This window comes from Rhinolophus hipposideros (genome assembly GCF_964194185.1).
Source record: "Rhinolophus hipposideros genome assembly, chromosome: 21".
Taxonomy (NCBI): Eukaryota; Metazoa; Chordata; class Mammalia; order Chiroptera; family Rhinolophidae; genus Rhinolophus; species Rhinolophus hipposideros.
The window spans coordinates 18,025,198-18,045,524 of NC_138067.1; the positions used below are offsets into that span (position 1 = coordinate 18,025,198).

The 20,327-nt window shown below is 46.9% G+C and overlaps 1 protein-coding gene and 1 pseudogene across 2 annotated transcripts in view; both read left to right on the top strand.

Moving 5' to 3' along the window:
• CDH3 (cadherin 3) overlaps positions 1-20,327 on the top strand; it is a 39,980-nt gene that overhangs the window by 17,219 nt on the left and 2,434 nt on the right. The window contains exons 3-15 of the mRNA XM_081031289.1: positions 4,307-4,392; positions 5,576-5,701; positions 5,935-6,090; positions 6,182-6,326; positions 7,620-7,795; positions 8,464-8,592; positions 9,492-9,677; positions 12,404-12,645; positions 13,042-13,187; positions 13,943-14,167; positions 17,062-17,268; positions 19,635-19,765; positions 20,165-20,311. Of these exons, the coding sequence (XP_080887415.1) occupies positions 4,307-4,392; positions 5,576-5,701; positions 5,935-6,090; positions 6,182-6,326; positions 7,620-7,795; positions 8,464-8,592; positions 9,492-9,677; positions 12,404-12,645; positions 13,042-13,187; positions 13,943-14,167; positions 17,062-17,268; positions 19,635-19,765; positions 20,165-20,311 (2,102 nt within the window). The remainder of the gene's footprint in view (positions 1-4,306; positions 4,393-5,575; positions 5,702-5,934; positions 6,091-6,181; positions 6,327-7,619; positions 7,796-8,463; positions 8,593-9,491; positions 9,678-12,403; positions 12,646-13,041; positions 13,188-13,942; positions 14,168-17,061; positions 17,269-19,634; positions 19,766-20,164; positions 20,312-20,327) is intronic.
• On the top strand, positions 1,232-1,806 carry LOC308489740 (securin-like; annotated as a pseudogene). The gene has a single exon. The product of its transcript is annotated as a securin-like (transcript).

Genomic DNA, 20,327 nt, shown 5'->3' on the forward strand with positions numbered 1-20,327 from the left:
TAAGGAAACAAACTCTGGGATATATCAGAAAGACAACATAACCATAGTGGTTAAGAAAATGACTCAGGCAGGGGACAGTCTGGGTACTACTTCTAGCTCTTCCTTTTTCTATGTTTGTGATTTGAGAATTTAATTTGTTTAACCTCTCAATTTCCCAGTCTGGAAAACTGACATTAAAATCTACTCTATGGAGTGCTTGGTGAAGATTAAATCAGGAAGTATGAAAATGTTAGCTGTTAATATTTCATGAGGGGAAGGATTCCAGACTTGAGATTGATGTGTGTTGTATTAGTTTAAGACTGCTGTAACAAAGTAACACGTACTGAGGGGCTTAAAACAACAAATGTATTTTCTCACAATGCTGGAGGCTAGAAGTCTGAGATCAAGGTGTTTAGCAGAGTTAGTTTCTTTCGAGGCCTCTCTCAGCTTGTAGATGACTGTCTTCTCCCTGTGTCTTTATATAGTCTTCCCTCTGTAACTGTCCAAGTCAAAATTTTCTCCTTTTATAAGAACGCTACTCATACTGGGTTAGGGCCCACCCTAATAATCTCTTTAATTTAATCACCCCTATCTCCAATTCTGAGGTACAGGGGGTTAGGACTTCAACATATGAGTTTGGGGAGGGAGGGTAAAATTCCTGTTAAGAGAAAATTTGGACCTACCATAAAGAAAAAAATAAGGAAAGAGAAACGCAAAAAATGTTTGGTAACCCCAATCATTGGAAAAATGGATTTCCTTCCAGTCTTTTTTCTGCGCCGTGTTACATATGCTACATATGGAGTTCTGCATTCTGCTTACTTTGTTTTACTCCATTGTAAACTAAGAACTTCGCTAGATAATTTATTTAAAACTCTACTGTAAATATTATTTTGCGTAACTGGATCAATATACTCCATGGAGTGCCCCATATATTAACTCTTGTCTTATGTTAAGATGACATAACCTTTGCCACGTGTCATTCTTGGTCCTTCTAGCCCTAAAGCAAAGTGAGATTCCTCAGAAGAGAAGACTACAGAGCCCTGTGTTGGAAGCAAAGGGTCGGGTCTCCCCGGGGATCTCCCTGACCCCTGGGACCCTCTGGAGCTGGAGCTAGATCCCTCTTTCCCTTCCTCCCACTGGCCAAGCATGTCACAGCCCAGGACTCCTCAGTGGGGATGTGATCAAGAAGGCAGGGCTGGGAGGCTGACTAGTGGATGGTTTTGGCTGTTGATCCTAACGACGTTAATCCAGAATGGCTACTGTGATCTTTGTTGATAAGGAAAATGGAGACCCAGGCACCCGTGTGGCTCCTAAGGACCGGCTGAAGCTGGGCTCTGGGCCTCCAGTCAAAGCTTTAGATGGGAGCTCTCAGGACTCAACACCACGTGTTGGCAAAATGATTGGTGCTCCACCAGCCTTACCTGAAGCTGCCAGAAAGGCTTTGGGAGCTGTCACCAGAGCTACAGAAAAGTCAGTAAAGACGAATGGACCTCTCAAACAGAAACAGACAACCGTCTCTGCCAAAAAGGTGACGGAGAAGACTGTTAAAGCACAAAGCTTGGTTCTTGCCTCGGATGACACCTATCCAGAAATAGAAAAATTCTTTTCCTTCAATCCTCTAGATTTTGAGAGTTTCGACCTGCCTGAAGAGCACCAGATGGCACAGCTCCCCTTGAGTGGAGTGCCCCTGATACTCCTCAATAAGGGCAGGAAATTTGAAAAGCTGTTACACGTAGGCCCCCCTTCACTTCTGAAGATGCCCCCTCCACCGTGGGAGTCCAATCTGTTGCAGTCTCCCTCAAGCATTCTGTCAACTCTGGATGTTGAATTGCCACCTGTTTGTTACGACTTAGATGTTTAAGTTTCTTAGTGCTTTACAGTTTGTGTGTATGTATTAATAAAACAATTCTTAACAGACTCTTAAAAAAAAAAAAAAAGAAGGCAGGGCTGGTTTCTAAGCAATCTCCTCTTTCTCACCAGCACATTCCAGCCTACCCACAAGGGATCCTGTGAGCTCTTGGGTTCTCTGGAGCTGGCCCTGAGGAGTTCTCTGGAGTTCTCTGGGGAGTGGAAGGCAGTCTGTATGCTTTTAAGCCCCCTTTTGCCGCCTTTCATTCACTAACCCCTGTCTCCAAATGATGGCCAATGTGTCTTAACTTCTTTTGTCTAGCTTAATTTGCCTGTGTTTAAACTTTGTGTCAATGGAATCAGGCATAAGTCCCCTTTTGTATCTGGCTTCTGTTAGGCAGCCGTGTGTTTGTAAGCTTCATCCATGTTGTTGCATGGCCTTGTAGTTGATGCATTTCATTATGTGAACATACCACAATGTTTCTATCCCTTCTACCTCATATTTGGTCTGTTTCCAGTTTTTGTCTGTTGTAAACAGTGCTGCTATGAACATTATAATACGTGTCTTTTGTTCAGTGTATTTTTGTTGGGTCTATACCTCAAATTGGCATTGCCGGGTCTTTGGGAATGTGTAGATTGAGCTTCAGTTAATACTGCCCAATAGTTTCTCCAAATGTCCCATTTAATTGAGGTAAAATAATATTACATAAAATTGACTATTTTAACTGTTTTAAAGTAAGCAGTTCTGTAGTATTAACACATTCATAATGTTGTGCAGCCATCACTACCGTCCAGCTCCAGAACTTTTGCATTATCCCAAACAGAAACTTTGCCCATTAAACAATAACTTCTCCCCAGCCCAGCCCCAGTAACCTCTATTCTACTTTCTCTTTTAGTTTGACTATCCTAGGTACCTCATATAAGCAGAATCATATAGTATTTGTCCTTTGGTGACTGGCTTATTTCACTTAACATAATGTTTTCAAGGTTCATCATATTGTAATATGTATCAGAACTTTATTCCTTTCAAAGGCTGCATAATATTCTGTTGCATGTATAAACCACGTTTTGTTTGTTCATCTCTTAATGGACACTTGGGTTGTTTCTACCTTTTGGCTGTTGCGAATAATGATGCTATGAATATTGTGTACAAGTATCCGCTTTCAATTATTTTGGGTGTCTCGTACACCTAGAAGTGAAATTGCTGGATCAAGTGGTCATTTTCTATGCTTACCTTTTGAGGAAACTCCAGACTTTTCCACAGTGGCTGCACCATTTCACATTCCCAATGCATGAGGGTTCCAATTTTTTCACACCTTGCCAGCACGTATTTTATTTCCTCCATTTGTGTGTGGGGTTTTTTAATGGCCATCCTAGAAGGTGTGAAGAGGTATCTCATTGTGATTTTGATTTGCATTTCCCTAATGACTAATGATACTGAGTTTCGTATGCTAGGGCCCTTTGTATATCTTCCTTGGAAAAATGTCTTTTCAAATCCTTTAGGAGTTCTTTATATATTCTGGATACTAATCCTTTGGAATTCTACTTTCTTATACTTTCTACTGTTTAAATACTTGATCCTGTTCACCTTTTGTAGTTAAAAAGCTCTCATTTGTTATCTTTATGCTTAGGAAGTGTTTTTTGAAATAAACCTCATCATAGTTATCTGAGACTAAAGGACAGTTTTTCTAAAAAGGGCAGTTGGGAGACCTTCCCCTGCTATTTCCATGGCACAGCACAGCCTAGGGCAACGATGGGCACTGGTGTCTGGGCCAGCAGGGGGCACCGCTGGGTCAGTGGTGCTGGTCAACCCGGTGTGGCCCCTGGCGGGTTCCCTGATTGCGTGCTTTGGCCACAGGAAGGCTGGGGAGGAACACATGTTGTAAGTGCTCGGTGTCGGGCCAGCCTGGCCTCTGAACCTCAGATTCTCATCTTTGCAAAGGGGCTAACACCTACGTTCGTAGGATAGTTGTAAGGATGAAATGGGCCCAGTCTCTGGCTTGATGAGTGGTAGTTATTAATTCAGAAAGCTTGTTTAAAAGGTGGCCAAGCAGGGGTCTTCCGAAGGGGTGTGACAAACTGAAACAAGCAGAGGTGGTCCAGGGAAGCTGTGTGCTGACCACATAGCAGGATACGTATAGCATGTAGGTAGACGCCTGGTTTTTATGTATAGATGCTAAAGTCGTTTGCCTCCACCTGTGACCTTAGGTCACCCCTGTATCTCACGAGGCTACCGGGGGCTAATGTCCCTCTGTCTATGATCTTGGTGTTCTGACCTAATGAACAAAGAAGGGGATGTGGCCCACATACTGACCCCAGAGTGGTCCTCCCTTTAGAGATCAAACTTGGAAGCGCAGTCTGACACTCGTATTTAGTCACACTGCTGCTCAGAGGAAGTAAGCGAAGTCTTCTGCACGGGTCTGTGGGCTTGTTTCCCCAGCTTCCAGAACTTCCTAATAATCTTTCTCCTTTCCCACAGGACTTTTCGTGGGTTGCCCTGGGCAAGAGTTGGCCCCGCTTAGCACTGACGATGACTTCACTGTGCTGAATGACAGAACAGTCCAGGTAAGACACCATGTTCATTGCAGGATGGAAGGAAGATGTTTGTCATGCATGCGGGGACTGCCACCTTATCCCTTCAAAGGAGGCAGTGTTGGCCTTCAGTTGCCCACAGCTGTGGGCGTGGGGATGTAAGCAGTGTAGTGCTTGCTGCTGCCCAGTAGGGGCGGCAGAGAGCTACCTTGTGAGTAACGGTCCAATGCCCTTGTCCCTCGGATTCCCTCTGGCACCTCTCCTTTCCCGCATCATCTGGGTAAACCCCAAGTGAAGGAAATTCCAACACAGGACTGCCAATCCCATGAGCCTCTGGGAAGATGGGCCTGAGGCATTTGGCCACACATCTCTGTTTCTTTTAATTTTTTGAATAGCTAATATCTACATGGTTGAAAAATATTTAAAAGTTAAGCAGTGAATAATCTCCCCTTGTTTTTCTCCATGTGCCTAATGCCCTTTCCACCCCTCCAAGAGAAAATACAGACAATCACTATTACCAGTTTCTTTCCTTCTGGAGTTTAATTATATATGTGTTATGTATTTATTTATTATATATATATATATATATATATATATATATATATATATACAAATACAAAATTATACTCTATTACCTTCTTTTATGCAAAAGCTAACATACTTGTACTATTTACATGTCTGCACCTTCTTTTTGAATATATGTGTGTGTATATATATACACACACACATATATATGTACTCTGCCTATCCCTTCCCACAGAAAACCACCATTATTAGTTTCTTTTGTATCCCACCAGACTTTGTCTATGTATAAGCAAATACGAATATACGGTTTATTTTTTCACCTTTTTACACAAAAGATGGAATAGTGCCTGACACATAACAAGCACGATGCCAGTGTTTGTTACATAAAATACTATTACGCTACTACCTTGTTCTTTTCATTTAACAGTATATCCCAAAGGTCTTTCCATGTCAGCACAGAGAGCTTCCTTAGTCCTCATTTTTAGATCTGCATAATGTGCCACTAGAGAGATGTACTACAGAACATTTCATTGGTCCTCCCCTGTAAGGGAATGCTTAGATTATGCCAAGTTTTCTTCTGCAATAGATTCATCTAGGTCTCTCCTCATTCTTAACTGCTGTAGATGAGAGGATGTTAAGTATATTCCAGTTGTTTTGGGTATCTGGGTTAAGAGATCTTCTCTCCTTGCAGGAAAGGAAGGCATTAAAGATTTCCTCCTCCAAACGTATCTTACGAAGACGCAAGAGGGAATGGGTGGTCCCGCCAATATCTATCCCTGAGAATGGCAAGGGTCCCTTCCCCCAGAGGCTGAATCAGGTATGAGTGTGCCTCCTCCCTGGGAGTCATTGATGGCTGCAGGGACCCTCATCTAAAAGCCTGAATAGGAGGTTTCTTTCTACTGAGCACTGGGGCCTACAGAGGAAAACCTCTCTATGGAAGCAGTTTCTGATAAGGCAGTGCCTCTCCACCCCTCCCCACGGAGGGTTCTTTGCTGCGATCATGAGATATTTGTCCCTTTGTCAGCTGCCTTTTTTTTTTTTTGCTTCCAGCTCAAATCTAATAAGGACAGAGGCACCAAGATTTTCTACAGCATCACAGGGCCTGGGGCAGACAGCCCCCCTGAGGATGTCTTCGCCATAGAGAAAGAAACAGGCTGGTTGCTACTGAAGGTGCCACTGGACCGGGAGAAGATTGCCAAGTATGAGGCAAGTAACTTGAGCATCCAAAGAGAGGCGGGACCCCAGGGCCTGATGGGGAGGGTGGCGTCAGGCTGACCCCAGACCTATGTACCCACAGCTCTTTGGCCACGCTGTGTCAGAGAACGGTGCCTCAGTGGAAGAGCCCATGAACATCTCCATCATTGTGACAGACCAGAATGACCACAAGCCCAAGTTCACCCAGGATGTCTTCAGAGGGAGTGTCTTGGAGGGGGTACTACCCGGTAAGAGGACTGGGGAGGGGACAGCTATAGAAGACAGCTAACTTTGGAAACCTCCTGGAGGTCAGCCCAGACCCTTAAAGGCTGGAAGAGCCCTCCACACCAGACTTCCTTGGCTGTGCAACACATCACCTAGGGTCGTAATGTAACGTCCAGATTCCCGCCAACTCCACCCCAAAATCCCTGAGTAAGAATGATGCTGGAGTAGAGATCTGAAATCTGATTATTTGAAAATTTACCAGAAGCCTCAGATGATCAACCAGGTTTGGGTACTACTAGTTTTGGAGCTGCAAAGATCTAGCTATGAATCTTGATTTTGCCTTTTGATTTTACCTGCTGTGACCCTAGACAAGTTCTTAACCTCTGAGCCTCAATCTGCACATCTGAAAATGGTAATAATATCAACCTTAAAGAATTGTGGAGATTAGAAACAGCACACATACTGTTACATGATATGAAGCACCTGACTCGAGATTCTTTGGGAAATGGCAGCTGCAAGAAAAGCAGGAGAGGCTGAGAGGTGTTGGAACATGATTTATTGGTGAGCAGAAAATAAATTGCCAGGACTGGAGAAGAGGGTGGGAATGGCCAGCAGAACACTAGGAAAATAGGTACATATTAATCAATGTCTCAAACACGTGCTATAGGAAGGGGCTCTTCCTCCTCCTTCCTCTTTGAGTTGTGGACAATACACATACAGAAGTGTGATTAAACTGCCAATAACAGAAATTTCCAAAAGAAAAACAGTACCTTAAACGAGATAAAAGCTTCCCCCCCCCCCCCTTTATATTCTTACCGAGGTGGTGAGTGGTCAGGCCAGGCTGGAATAGTACTTTAAAGTGCTGGAGACCTAGACTCCTTCTGTCTCGTTGCTCTGCTGTTTTCGCTTGGTTCCCAAGATTACCTCACGGTTTCTGCTGGAGCTCTAGACATTACATCTAGGAAGAGAGAAAGGGTGGGGAGAATAAGCCCCATACTTGGAAAACCACTTCCCCCAAAGTTGTGTGTCCTATTTGGTAGAATATAGTGTCATGGCCACAGCTCGCTGCAAGAATGGATGGGGAATAGTCTTTGTTCCAGGTGAGCCTGTACCTAGCCTAAAATGATTATAAGGATTATGTCTCCGAGAAAGAAGAGGAAAATGGAAAATGGGCACTAACCACCAGTCTGTGTCACAAAGTGGAAGATGGGTCCAAACTGGTGAGCAGGAAGGAGTCTCTGAGAGTTCAGAAGTGGGCAAGGCTGGAATTAGAGCTGTGAGGGAAGGGGGCTCACTCACCCCTTCTCCCCCTCCAGGCACTTCTGTGATGCAGGTGACAGCCACAGATGAGGACGATGCCATCAACACCTACAATGGGGTGGTTGCTTACTCCATCCATAGCCAGGAGCCGAAGGACCCGCATGAACTCATGTTCACCATCCACCGGAGCACAGGCACCATCAGCGTCATCTCCAGTGGCCTGGACAGGGAGGTGAGTGGCCGTGAGGGAAAGTGCTGCCTACCCAGGCCTGTCCAAGCGGGGGCCTGACACAGCAGCGGCCCCTGCCCCTGCCCCCACCCCCGGCAGTGGGGACCCAAGTCAGCTGGTAATGGCTGCTGTTCCGTTCCCATGTTGGTGTCCCTCAGCTCCCTTGGGCCAGTGGCACGCTGCCAGACAATCTCGTTAAGGCTGAGGAGGCAGCTGTAAAATGCAGACGTTTGATATTTTCTGTAGGTTTTCTCATTTCCTCTCGGAACGGCTCACTTAGTATGCACATGGCCCAGATTTGTCCCTTGTGTGCTACAAAGTAGAATTAGCTCCATGGATATTGGAGTTGCCTCCTGTTCCCTAATTAATACCTTTGACTAAATCCCTGCTCAAAGCTCCCATTCTGTATGCAACCAGGCTCAGGGGCATTGCCCAGGCTACACCCGACAGGCCCAGGAATTCTGTTTGGTCCTGCAGTTCCCCTCCCCCTCCACCTTTTGCTTCTGTTCTTTTAGGAAATGGGTCAGCAGTGGGTCAGGGAGTCAAGAGAAATTTGTGAAAAGGATATGCTCCTCCCTCTACATTCTCCCAAGGCTGTGCCTCCATAAGCCCAGGCTGAGGGACCCTCAGACTGAACTCACAGTGGCCTTCCACTCTCCTTTTCTTCCCAGAAAGCCCCCGAATACACACTGACCATCCAGGCCACAGACATGGATGGGGATGGCTCCACCACCACGGCAGTGGCCATAGTGGAAATCCTCGATGCCAATGATAATGCTCCCATGTTTGATCCCCAGAAGGTAATGTTCCTTCCTTCCTTCCTTCTTACCTCATCAGATGATGAAGGACTAGGGTTTTCCTTTCTAATGAAACTCCAGAACCAGCCTACACTTCTTCAGGTCCCAGTCCCACCACTTACTAGCTGTGTGACCTTAAGCAAACTACCTAACCTCTCTGTGCCCCATTTCCTAATCTGTGGAATGGGGATAATGATAATACCTGCTTCATTGTTCTGAGTTTTAAATGAAATAATCCATATAACACAATCCCTGGTACATAATAAGTGCTGGATAGGAAAATCTTTGATGATAAGAAAACTTCCAATTTACTTTGCACCTCTACCTGCCCACCTTCCCCCAGTGAATGCTTTTATGCCTTTGGTGACAGAGGACGTGGTGCTAGTCAAGATGACACCTATTCCCCTACTATCTTTAGGCAACTCTGGCTGCCGAACATTATTTAGGCCTGATTAAAATTTGCTCTCAGCAGCTGATTTCTCAGTCTTTGCCATCTGTTCCAGAACTTCGAGAAAAGTTCCTGGTCAGTGCCCCAGGGCAATCAAGCACCTAGCCCTTCTTGCTACCTTCTTATCTCAACTAGATAGGTGGCTACACCTGCTGGGGGTTGGTACCCAGACCAATGACATGCTTGGAGTATTAGGTTACTGGGTGTGAGGAAAGCAGGCCCAAGAGTACAGTGGTCAGTGCCAGCAGCCATGAGGCTGATTCTCAGGCAGGGCACCCTGCATGGGTCTGTGTACTGAAACCCTGAAAATTGAGTTGGGCAGTCCTGGAAAGGGTGAGAGGCATGCGGCTTTCCTAGACTTGGATGGAGTATTTACAGCAGGTGAAGAGGGGAACAGCCTCTCGGGGTGCTAAGTCTCTCCACTCTGACTGTGCTGTGCTCCCCACACTGACAGTACGAGGCCTTTGTGCCTGAGAACGTGGTGGGCCACGAGGTGCAGAGGTTGACAGTGACGGATGCGGACACTGTCAACTCACCAGCATGGCGCGCCGTCTACGACATCCTGGAAGGTGACGACGGGGACCATTTTAACATCAGCACCCACTCTGAGAGTAACCAGGGTATCCTGACAACAAAGAAGGTGAGTCAGTTTGGGCTTTGGATGAGGGCCACTCCTGCAGCCTCCAGGACAGGGAGGTACCCCCTGCCTTGGGACACATATCTTGGACCCTTCACCAGAGAGTGCACCAAGCCAGTGGCTCCCAACACTTTCCCATCCCTTTTGTGTTGCGGAATTCCTTGTACCCAAGGACGCAGTTCATAAAGTAGGTAAGAGGCACTGATCAAACTGAAGTGGATCAGTGGAGCCCCTCCTCCCAGATCTCAGTGTCTGGTGGCAGTTCCCACATGGGTCAGTGAGCTGTGCCCTCCACAACTAGATTGAAGACAAAGAGCTGCCTCTGAGCTTCCAGAGGGGCGGTCGATGGCTCAGTGGGTTAGAGCACAAGCTCTCAACAACAAGATTGCCAGTTCAATTCCCACATGGGATGATGGGCTGCACACTCTGCAACTAAGATTAAAAACGGTGACTGGACTTGGAGCTGATGGGCCCTGAAGAAACACACTGTTCCTCCATAAAAAGAATTGGAAAAATAAAAGAAGATGGGACTAATCTTTCTTTGATTTATTTTACCTCCTGGTTTATTATGAAGAATGGCCTGGTTTGAGGAGCAGGGTTTTATAAAATACTTTAAAGACTGTCCCCTTCTTCCAACAAAAGCTTTAATGTCCCTTTCACATTGTGAAATGAATTTCATTTATAACTTATCTAACTTTCTAGAACAATAGAATTCCCTACTAAAATAAGAATTTTATAGGAAAAGTTACCGATAATGTTATTTCTGTATGTAAACTTTTGGGCACAACTAACACTAGAAAACATAAGGAAGTGGTCAGTTACTTGCATGTCTTTGTAGAGTCATCCAAATGTGGTGGATACTGTACGAGGTGTGACAATCAAGTTCGCGAACTCATCCTAGAAAAAGTGCTACACACCCCATTGCTGAATATCACTACGGTTACCTTCAAAGTACTCTCCTTGGGAAGCTATGCACCATCCTCAGTGCCTAGTCCACCCTTCAAAGCAATTTTGGAACTCTTTTTCTGGAATGGTCATCAGAGCTGTCATCATACTACCCTTGATGTCCTGAATATCATCAAAACGTCTTCCTTTCAATATTTCCTTTATCTTTAGTTAAAGAAAGAAGTTACTGGGGGCCAGATCAGGTGACTAGGGAGGGTGTTCCAATTCAGTTATTTGTTTACTGGCTAAAAACTCCCTCACAGACAGTGCTGTGTGAGCTGGTGGATTGTCGTGATGCAAGAGCTCCTTCGGGACCAGTTTTTTGTTTTTTTTAAGATTTTATTGGGGAAGGGGAACAGGACTTTATTGGGGAACAGTGTGTACTTCCAGGGCTTTTTTCCAAGTCAAGTTGTTGTCCTTTCGGTCTTAGTTGTGGAGGGCGCAGCTCAGCTCCAGGTCCAGTTGCCATTGCTAGTTGCAGGGGTCACAGCCCACCATCCCTTGCGGGACTCGAGGAATTGAACCGGCAGCCTTGTGGTTGAGAGCCCACTGGCCCATGTGGGAATTGAACCGGCAGTCTTCGGAGTTAGAAGCATGGAGCTCTAACTTCCTGAGCCACCGGGCCGGCCCCTCAGGACCAGTTTTGCACGTGCCTTTCTCATGCCAAGATTTTCAGTTAAGATTTTCCTAACTGTTTCTCTGTCGATGTTTACTTGGTCTGCTATGCTTCTCACAGTCAGCTGACAATTTTGACGCACAATTCAATGAATTTTTGCAATGTTTTTGTTAGTTCTGCTGATTACTGGCCACCCTGACCTCTCTTCATCAGTGACACATTCTCTCCACTCAGAAAACTGTTTAATCCATTTGTGCACTGTCTTTTTCTTCATGGCATTATCCCCATAAACTTGGACTAACATGTCCCTGATTTCACTTCCACACTTGCAGGTTTAACAAGAAATTTAATGTTTGTTGGTTGGTCTAATTCAAGCTCAGACATTCTCGTGACGGCACACAAAAGCATGTAACAGTAATGAACATCACTCAGCAAGAAACCATCACACGTCGACAAGAACACAGTTATGAAACACTGATATACCAAGGTTATAAAACTTTACTGAGCTGTTTGTACAGTGGTGCCAGTGTAAGCACGTGGTGGAAAGTTCGTGAACTTAATTGTCAGACCTTGTATGACTCGTACTACAAGTGGTGTTGGTGTTTTTCCAGAACAACAAATAAACAACTCTTGGAAAAGGCCTGATGAAGTGGAATTACAGGCTCCCCTCAGAAATTCCATTCCTAGAATACTCAGTATATATTAAAACCCCACCAAAAACTTTGTTTACGTGTAAAACATGTTCTAGACTGTAATTATTCACACCCATGAATACGTGAACGTCCAAGGGGATGTTGGCAAGTCACTTGGAATATGAGACAATTCTTTGTGTCCCTGCCCCAGCCTATAAATGCCAGTGGCACCCCAATCATTATGACAACTAGAAATGCCGCCACAAGTTTCTACACCACCACCAGGAGGCATCACCACCCCAATGGGAACCAGTTCTAGGGCTTACTAGTGTAGTTGCCTTTGGAGTGGTCTGAGAGGCCCCACTGGGTCTCCACTCAGGAAGTGCAGGAGACTTTATGGGACAGGGAGGGGCAGCATTGTTGCTGGTGGAAGCCTTGCGCCCCTCACTGGGGGCCCTTCCTTCTGACATCACAGCACTGCAGGGGCCTCCTCACAAAAACCGGTGACTCAGATCCTCCTTCCTCTTCTCTCCTAGGGCTTGGATTTTGAAGCCAAATCCCAGTACACCCTGTATGTTAAAGTGACCAATGATGCTTTGTTTGTGGTGAAGCTCCCAATTTCCACAGCCACCGTAGTGGTCCATGTACAAGATGTGAATGAGGCACCTGTGTTCGTCCCCCCCTCCAAAGTCATCGAGATCCAGGAAGGCATCTCCGTTGGGGAGCCTGTCTGCACCTACACTGCGCAGGATCCTGACCAGGGCAGTCAGAAGATCAGGTATGCAGGAGATCGCCTCACATTCAGCCAAATGTACCGGTACCGTTGGCAGGGTTGTTTCTTATGGCCGGTGTTTGTTCTGATTACCGTAAAGATTGTTAAGTGCAGGGGATTGAAAACCCCCCTGCACAGAGCCTCCCCTTCCTGCCCTCCCCAAGGCTGAAGACTCAGTAGGGGTTTTACGGGTAGGTGCTCTTGTTCCCTCTCACATACCCCTGATGACCCCCCACCTGCTGCTCAGGTCCCCATTTAGGGGTAAGATGTATTTTCCACATGATCCAGCTTAGGAGCCCCAAGTCCCATGACACCGCCTGCCAGTTGGCATGGGGAGGCTTTGAATGATGACACCAGAATTCTGAGCATTCTGTGTGACTCTTCTCAACGTTTCCACTCCAGCTACCACATCCTGAGAGACCCGGCGGGGTGGCTAGCGATGGATGCAGACAGTGGGCAGATCACTGCTGCGGGGGTCTTGGACCGCGAGGATGAGCAGTTTGTGAAGAACAACATCTACGAAGTCACCGTCTTGGCCACGGATGATGGTGAGCCTCCTCCCACCCCCTCCACATGGGCCCTCACGGTTCCCCAGGTCACTGACACAGCATGTCCCCCCCCCCCCCAGAGGCAGGGTATGGTGTAGTGGGGGCGCGGAGATGAGGGGTTGTCAGCAAACCAATCTGGAGGGTCAAAAGATTCTTTCAGAGGAGTCTTTTAAAGACTGGTCCTAGGCTGGCTGGCCATGATTCCGATTTCCCTAAAACGCAGGAGTTAGGAAATATCCTGAAGATTTCTTTCAGACTAAGTCATTTTCCCCTTGATTGATTGAAAGGGGCTGCCTGTAAAATACATGCTTGATTAGTGATGTCACACCCACAGGATTAGGGGTTATGATGTGATTCCATCTCTGCTTGACACATAGTGAGTCAAGGTCTGGAGGCAGTGAGAGGTTACCATAGGGCTGTGAAGGGAAGCTGCCTCAAGGTGTCCGGTAGGTGTCGCTTTGTGATAGGTTATTAGTGGCTATCCGGATGAAATGGCTGCAGCTGTGCTCTGGTCAGTTAGTAATGTCTGCTGTGGACACAAAATGAGAATGGGGGCATGATTGCCATGTATTTGCCACCACTGATTTGATCCATAGTGAAGCCAGTGCTCGGAGGGTCTTGAGAGGTTATAGCTGGGCGGTAAACGAGACTCTCCCTGAGGAGAGCCTGATTGGGTCGGTCACATGGGAGCTTGACACTCATCAGCACAACCAAGGCAGATGTTGAAAAAGGAACATGTGTGTCGTTATGAACAGGGAACCGTCCCGCCACTGGCACGGGGACCCTCCTGCTAACACTCACGGATGTCAACGACCACGGCCCAGTCCCCGAGCCCCGTCGGGTCACCATCTGCAACCAAAGTCCTGTGCCCCAAGTGCTGAACATCACGGACAAGGACCTGGCCCCCCACACCGCCCCTTTCCAGGCCCAGCTCACACACGACTCGGACATCTACTGGGTGGCAGAGGTCAATGAGAAAGGTAACTGCGTGGCCGTGGCAGGTGGTGGTTTGCCCCATACCAGGACCCTGCACAGCTGCCCTGCTCAGCCTCCTGTGAGTGTCCTCAAGAGAATCTATCAAATGCTAATTATTAACGTAGTGGAAGCCTTTGGAATTAAGACCATTCTAGCTCAACTGTCTACCTGTACAGATGAAAAAAGAGGCCCAGAGAGAGAGGGTGTGACTTTCACAATGGCACATAATGACTCGGCGTAGTGGTAATAACTAACAGGCATGGAACATGCTTGCTCTGTGTGAGATGCCACTTCACATGCTTTACATAGATTTAATTTCCTAATCCTCACAACAATCCTGTGGAGAAGGTACTATTATCACATACACATGTGCATGCACCCATTTTACAGATGAGGAGACCGAGGCTTTCAGAAGTTTAAATAGCTTGGCAGAGGCTGTATGGCTAGAAAATGATGGCACCGGCATTTAAATCCAGGCATTCTGATCTTCCATGATGCTCGCTGCCTACCATTTATTGAACCCTGGAGACATGGAAGATGTTCTTTCTTTTTTTTCTTATTTAATGTTTCTGTCACCCTCTGTGGTCAGTATTTTTTATCCCTATTTACAGATGAGAGTGAGGTCTCAGAGAGGTGAAATAGCATGCCCAGGGGTACACAGTGGGTAAGCCGTGGAGGTTGAAGCCAGACTGCCAGACCCCCACCCCTGTTCCCGTCTGCCTCTGTCCTTTCTCTTTTCAACCCCCCACCCCCACCCCCCAGAGCTTCTCAGCCTTTGGTGGTTTTTGTGTTGTTATAGGCCTAGAGGGGTCTTATTGGCATCTAGTGGATAAGGACCCACCGTGCATGAAACACTGCATCGCTCTGCTTTAAAATGTTCCCCTCTTTCTCTTGGGGCTACGGTCCCCGAGGAGGGAAATGGGGAACCAGTACATTTAAGTTCTGCCCCAAATGCCCGGTATCCGTTACTGCTGTTGAGCCCAGAAAGGGCTTTCCGACCTGCTTTTGGCACCCACATTGGCTCATTTTTACGGTGCCTGTGATTTGGGTGTGTGTATATTTAGCACTTTTCCTTTGGGGAGCCCAAATTGATCTCGTGTCACCCCCTTGTGGCCTAGACCTAACCATGTGGTTCAGAGAGTGGAGAAGGGCCAGAATACCTTGGTTCAAGACCTGGTTCCTCCATTTACTAGCTTTGTGATGGCGGGAAAGTTTGAGTCTCAACTGTTCCTCAGTTTCCCTATCTGTAGAATGGTACCAATAATAGTACCTACTTCCATAGTTACACTGAAGATTAAGCGACTACATGAAAAGCACCTCTGGTATGTCAGCTCAGTAGATGCAAGCGGCCGTCTCCACCCAACAGCAGTCAGATCTGGCCCCGTCAGGTGTGAGCGTTGTGGCCAAAGCCCAGTCGTACCAGCACCTGATAATGGTATGGAGACCTGGCTCTTACTTGTAATTTAATTTTCTGACCCAACCTTGTCCCTTTTGTCAGGGGAATTAGTCAAACTCTACCCCATGTGACCTTGGGCTGGTGATTTGATCTTCCTAAGCTTCAATTTCTGCATTTGAAAAATGAGGATAAAGTACCTGTCTTTTCAAGTTGTAGTGAGGATTAGAGAAAGGCTTGGTACATAGTAAGTGTCAATTTAGTCGACATTTCCACCACCATCGACAGCACCACCATCATCAATTGAGAAACCAGCCCCTCCTCTGTGGGAACAGGATGAAGATGGGGATGTTTGGGGTGAAATATCCCACCATGGCCTCCCCACATGGTAGACCAAATACCCAGCCTGTAGCGCTCTGTCTGCCTGGCAGTGCCAATGGGATAGGGTGAGTTCTCCCTTCTGGCCTTTTTTACTAAGATGGGGCCCTGTGAGCGTGCAGAGCCTTTGAAAGGAAAATGGCTTAAAGTCAGTGCTGAAATAGGCTAGCAAGCCTGAGAATGGGTGAGCTAGAAACGTGATGGTGTTTTGATCGCCCCAGTGATTGGGGCGACACTACTGGCATTTAGTATGAGGATCTGTAACGCTTGGGAAAGTCCTGCCTGATGAAAAACAGTTTAGTTCCCTCCTTAAGAAACTGGGGTCTAAACTGAAGGCCTTTCTTCAGAGAGGCTCCTGACCCTGTGTTCCTCACCCAGAAGCACGGTCCCCCTTCCCTACTCTAGGATTGCCACACAGTCTCCCCAGAGAACTGCCCGTTGCACAGGCCACACCGAGGCTTGGCTTCTGCTCTGGTTAACCCGCCGCGCATCCTGGGCTTTGGAAGTCCAGCTATCCCAGTGCCCATTGCAGCCTCATTTCCAGCATCTCTGAACTTGAGTGTAGTCGCTAGTGCTGTGATTCCACGGGTTAGGGTCCTCTCAGATGTGCTTAACATAAGTTATATCATCAAGTCATATGCATTTGAATTTTTTACTAATTGATGCTAACTCAGAAATATCCACATTTCAGATAATGAAATTCTGTTGTACAGCCGAGGTATAAAAGTTATTTTTACTATTGCAAGAGCAGCATGCTGCAGTAGTAAACGATAGTGAGTTGTGCACACAGGAAAACAGGTGGCCAGTTAACGTAGATATGAAAGCACTGAGTTAGCCGCCTCTTGGAACAGTGTATTGTTTTTGAGGCAAAGAACTGTCCAGCACGTAATGGTGCTGAGAAATTATTGGCCCTGCAGGACATAATTTTTTTTAAAACTTCATATTTTAAAAATGCCGTGATTATTGACTTAAAACAAGATTAATTTATTCTTCTACCCTGATCATCCTTTCCATGATAGTGAATTTGGCTTTGGCCAAATACCAGTTTTTAACACTTGGTGTAAGTGTGTTTTAGAGGTAGTTCTCGCTGTGATCTCCCGAGGTGAATAAATGATCTGTCCACTCTAGGAGACACAGTGGCCTTGTCACTGAAGAAGTTCCTGAAGCAAGACACATATGATGTGCATCTTTCTCTGTCCGACAATGGCAACAAGGAACAGCTGACGGTGATCAGGGCCACCGTGTGTGACTGCCATGGCCACGTGGAGACCTGCCCTGAACGCTGGAAGGGGGGTTTCCTCCTCCCCGTCCTGGGGGCCATCCTGGCTCTGCTGCGTGAGTACTGGCGCCCTTCCCCCTCCAAGGATGGCCTAGTTAGAAGACCTGCTTCTACCCTGAACTCCTGGGACTGAGGTTACCAGCATTGCCCGTCTGTTTTTCAAACTCTTAATTTCAGTCGTGTTATTCCATAAATCGATATCCATGGAGCTTCTGGAGTGGGCCAGAGTTTGGGGGATACAGTGGTGAGCAAACAGACTTTGTCCTGCCATCGTGTCATGTAGAGGCCAGAGCAGTGGTTTTGAAAGTGTGGTCCAGACCAACAACGTTAGCATTACCAGGAATTCATTAGAAGGGCCAGTTCTCAGGCCCCACTCCAGACCCACTGATTCAGACTCTTGGGGGTGAGACCCAGTAGTTGGGTTTTAACAACCCTTCAAAGGGTCCTGATGCGTGCTAGAGTTTGAGAACCACTGGGCTAGTAGGCAGGAGTGTTTAGTTAAAAACTAATTTCTTTGCTCTTAAGGTAGAACTTAACACATTTGCTTTTTCCACTCTTTAAATTAGCCCTTATGCAGAAAGCACACATCCAATCGGACGTGAATATAAGAACAAGTTTTAATGAATTAATTTACTGTGCACCAAACATTGTTTTAGGCACTGAGATCGCAGCACTTAACAGATCAGTCCCTGCCCTCATGGAGCTTACTTTCTAGCACAGGGAACAGGCAAGTAATCTGGCAGATTAATAGGTGTTGCTATGGGAGGAAAGAAAGTGGAGGGGAGGAAGTCTGTAATTTTAAGTAGGATGGGCAGGAAAGGCCTTGTGAGAAGGGGATAATTCAAATCAAGACCTGAAAGAGGTGAGGAAGCAAGTCAGCAGATATCTGGGGAACAAGTGCAAAGGCCCCGAGGCAGTGCTGTGTGGTTGGTGAGTGCTGACAGAAATGGCTGGAGTGCAGTAAGCAAGAGGGAAAACTCTAGGAGATGAGGGCAGAGGTGATGGGCGTGCTAGAGCATCATGTGGGGCCTTGTAGGCTCTTGTGAAAGGACTCTGGGCGAAATGGGAAATCATCAGAAAAGGTGTGGAGCAGGGGAGTGATGTGATTAGACTTGAATTTTAAAGGATACCTACTGAATAGTACTGAACAGACTACAGAGGGGCAGGGATGGAGGCAGAAAGACCATTTAGGAGCTATTGCCATAATCTAGCGGGGAGACGGTGGTTAGTGGCTCAGACCAGGATGGAAGTTGAGGTGGTGAGAGGTGGTCATATTTCAAGGTAGAATCAACTCATCCATATCACTTGATATGTGGTATGCGGAAAAGAGCCACTGGTGAGCCAAAGGCCTGAACTCATAGACACATGGAGTTTCCATTAACCAGTTCATGAAGGACCGTGGGAGACTTGCCAGGCCAGTCCAAATGGAGATATTTGTAGACAGTTAGACATATAACCTTTGGGTGCAGGTGAGAAGTCCAGTTCACCTCTTGCTTTTCCCTTGACCCATTGGGGAAGAAAAGGGGTGGAAAAGGTCACAGTCTGGCCCACATGAGGTATGAATCCTGAGAACCTATGGACTCTCAAAGACGACGAGGCCTGTTTTGTCTGGCCAGAGACAGTGGTTCTATCAGCAGGCCAAAAACGTGAGCAGCCACAGAGAGAGGGCCAGAGGGTACCCTCTTCTTGTGGGATTAACCAAGGGTAGTAATGGCTGTTAGGGAGAGCACCAGGCATTATGGCCAGTCCCCGCCATGTCTAAACAATATCACTAAAACCCAGTCCTTCTCTTAAAATTCCAACATAGCTCTTGTACCTAAGTTCAGATTACCTACTGTACTATATCAGAGTTGCACTCTCTTGCTTTTAACTTAAAATCTATGGCTAATTTAGGAATACCGGGGGACTGAAAAAGAGTCCTGTTGAAAAGTAACATCTGCTGGGAGAGTCCATCCTCACAAAGGAGGATTTCCCTCGGGACCATTACAGTCAATATGATATAGAAATATAGGTGGGGAATGAAGTCAGTGGTGCTAGGAGGAGGTGACCTTAAGCTGAGACCTGAAGGGTGAGAGCCATGCATGGAAGAGAGTTCCATGCATGGTGAGAGTATGCATGGAAGGTGTTCCAAGTGAGGAAAGGGCTCAGAGGAAGGTTCTCAAGTGGGAAACTGCTGGGTATATTTGAGGAACTCCTAGGAAGCCAGGGTGACCAGACCTGGGCAGGGTGAGGTGGGGATGGTACACAGGTGGACCAAATCTGTGAACCTTGGTTTTCTTCCTAGGTGCAAGGGAGCCAATGAAGTGTTTAAGCTCTGGCTACTGAGTGGAGGGGTCTCAATTAGATGGGGCTCTGGAGATTTGGGGGTCTTGGCCAACTGTGTGGTGTGGGGGTGAATATTCACACTTCCCAACTCTTCTAGTTCTCCTGCTGGTTCTTCTCTTATTGGTGAGAAAGAAGCGGAAGGTCAAGGAACCCCTCTTGCTCCCGGAAGACGACACCCGTGACAACGTCTTCTACTATGGCGAAGAGGGGGGTGGTGAGGAGGACCAGGTAGGGCATTGGGAAGTCTGGGCATTGGGTGGTGGATGCCCCCAGGGCCAGTGGCAGGGATGGTTGAGTCCATCAACTAACCGTGTTGGCTTTGTTGACCAGACTCTGGCCTGAAGCTTCAATCTTCATGCAGAATAGACCACCAACTTTTCTCTTCTGAGAGGATGTCTGGTTCATTGCTAGTCTCTTTGACCCCAGTCAAGGTGACCTTGAGCTTGCACTTAATATGGGAGAGGGAGTGTGGAAACGAGGGCTTTCAGAAGTCTCTGACATTATATATCTTCTAAGACCTAGCCATGAAGTCGAACATCCAGATGGTGGGGAAGTGGGGTGAAATGTGAATGGTGTGGGAGTTGGAAGGTCTTTCTCAACCTCATGCTCTCCTTTACTTTCATGAAGGACTATGACATCACCCAACTCCACCGGGGTCTAGAGGCACGGCCCGAAGTGGTTCTCCGAAACGATGTGGCACCAACCTTCATCCCCACACCCATGTACCGCCCACGTCCAGCCAACCCCGATGAAATCGGCAACTTCATCATCGAGGTGAGGCATGGGGGGA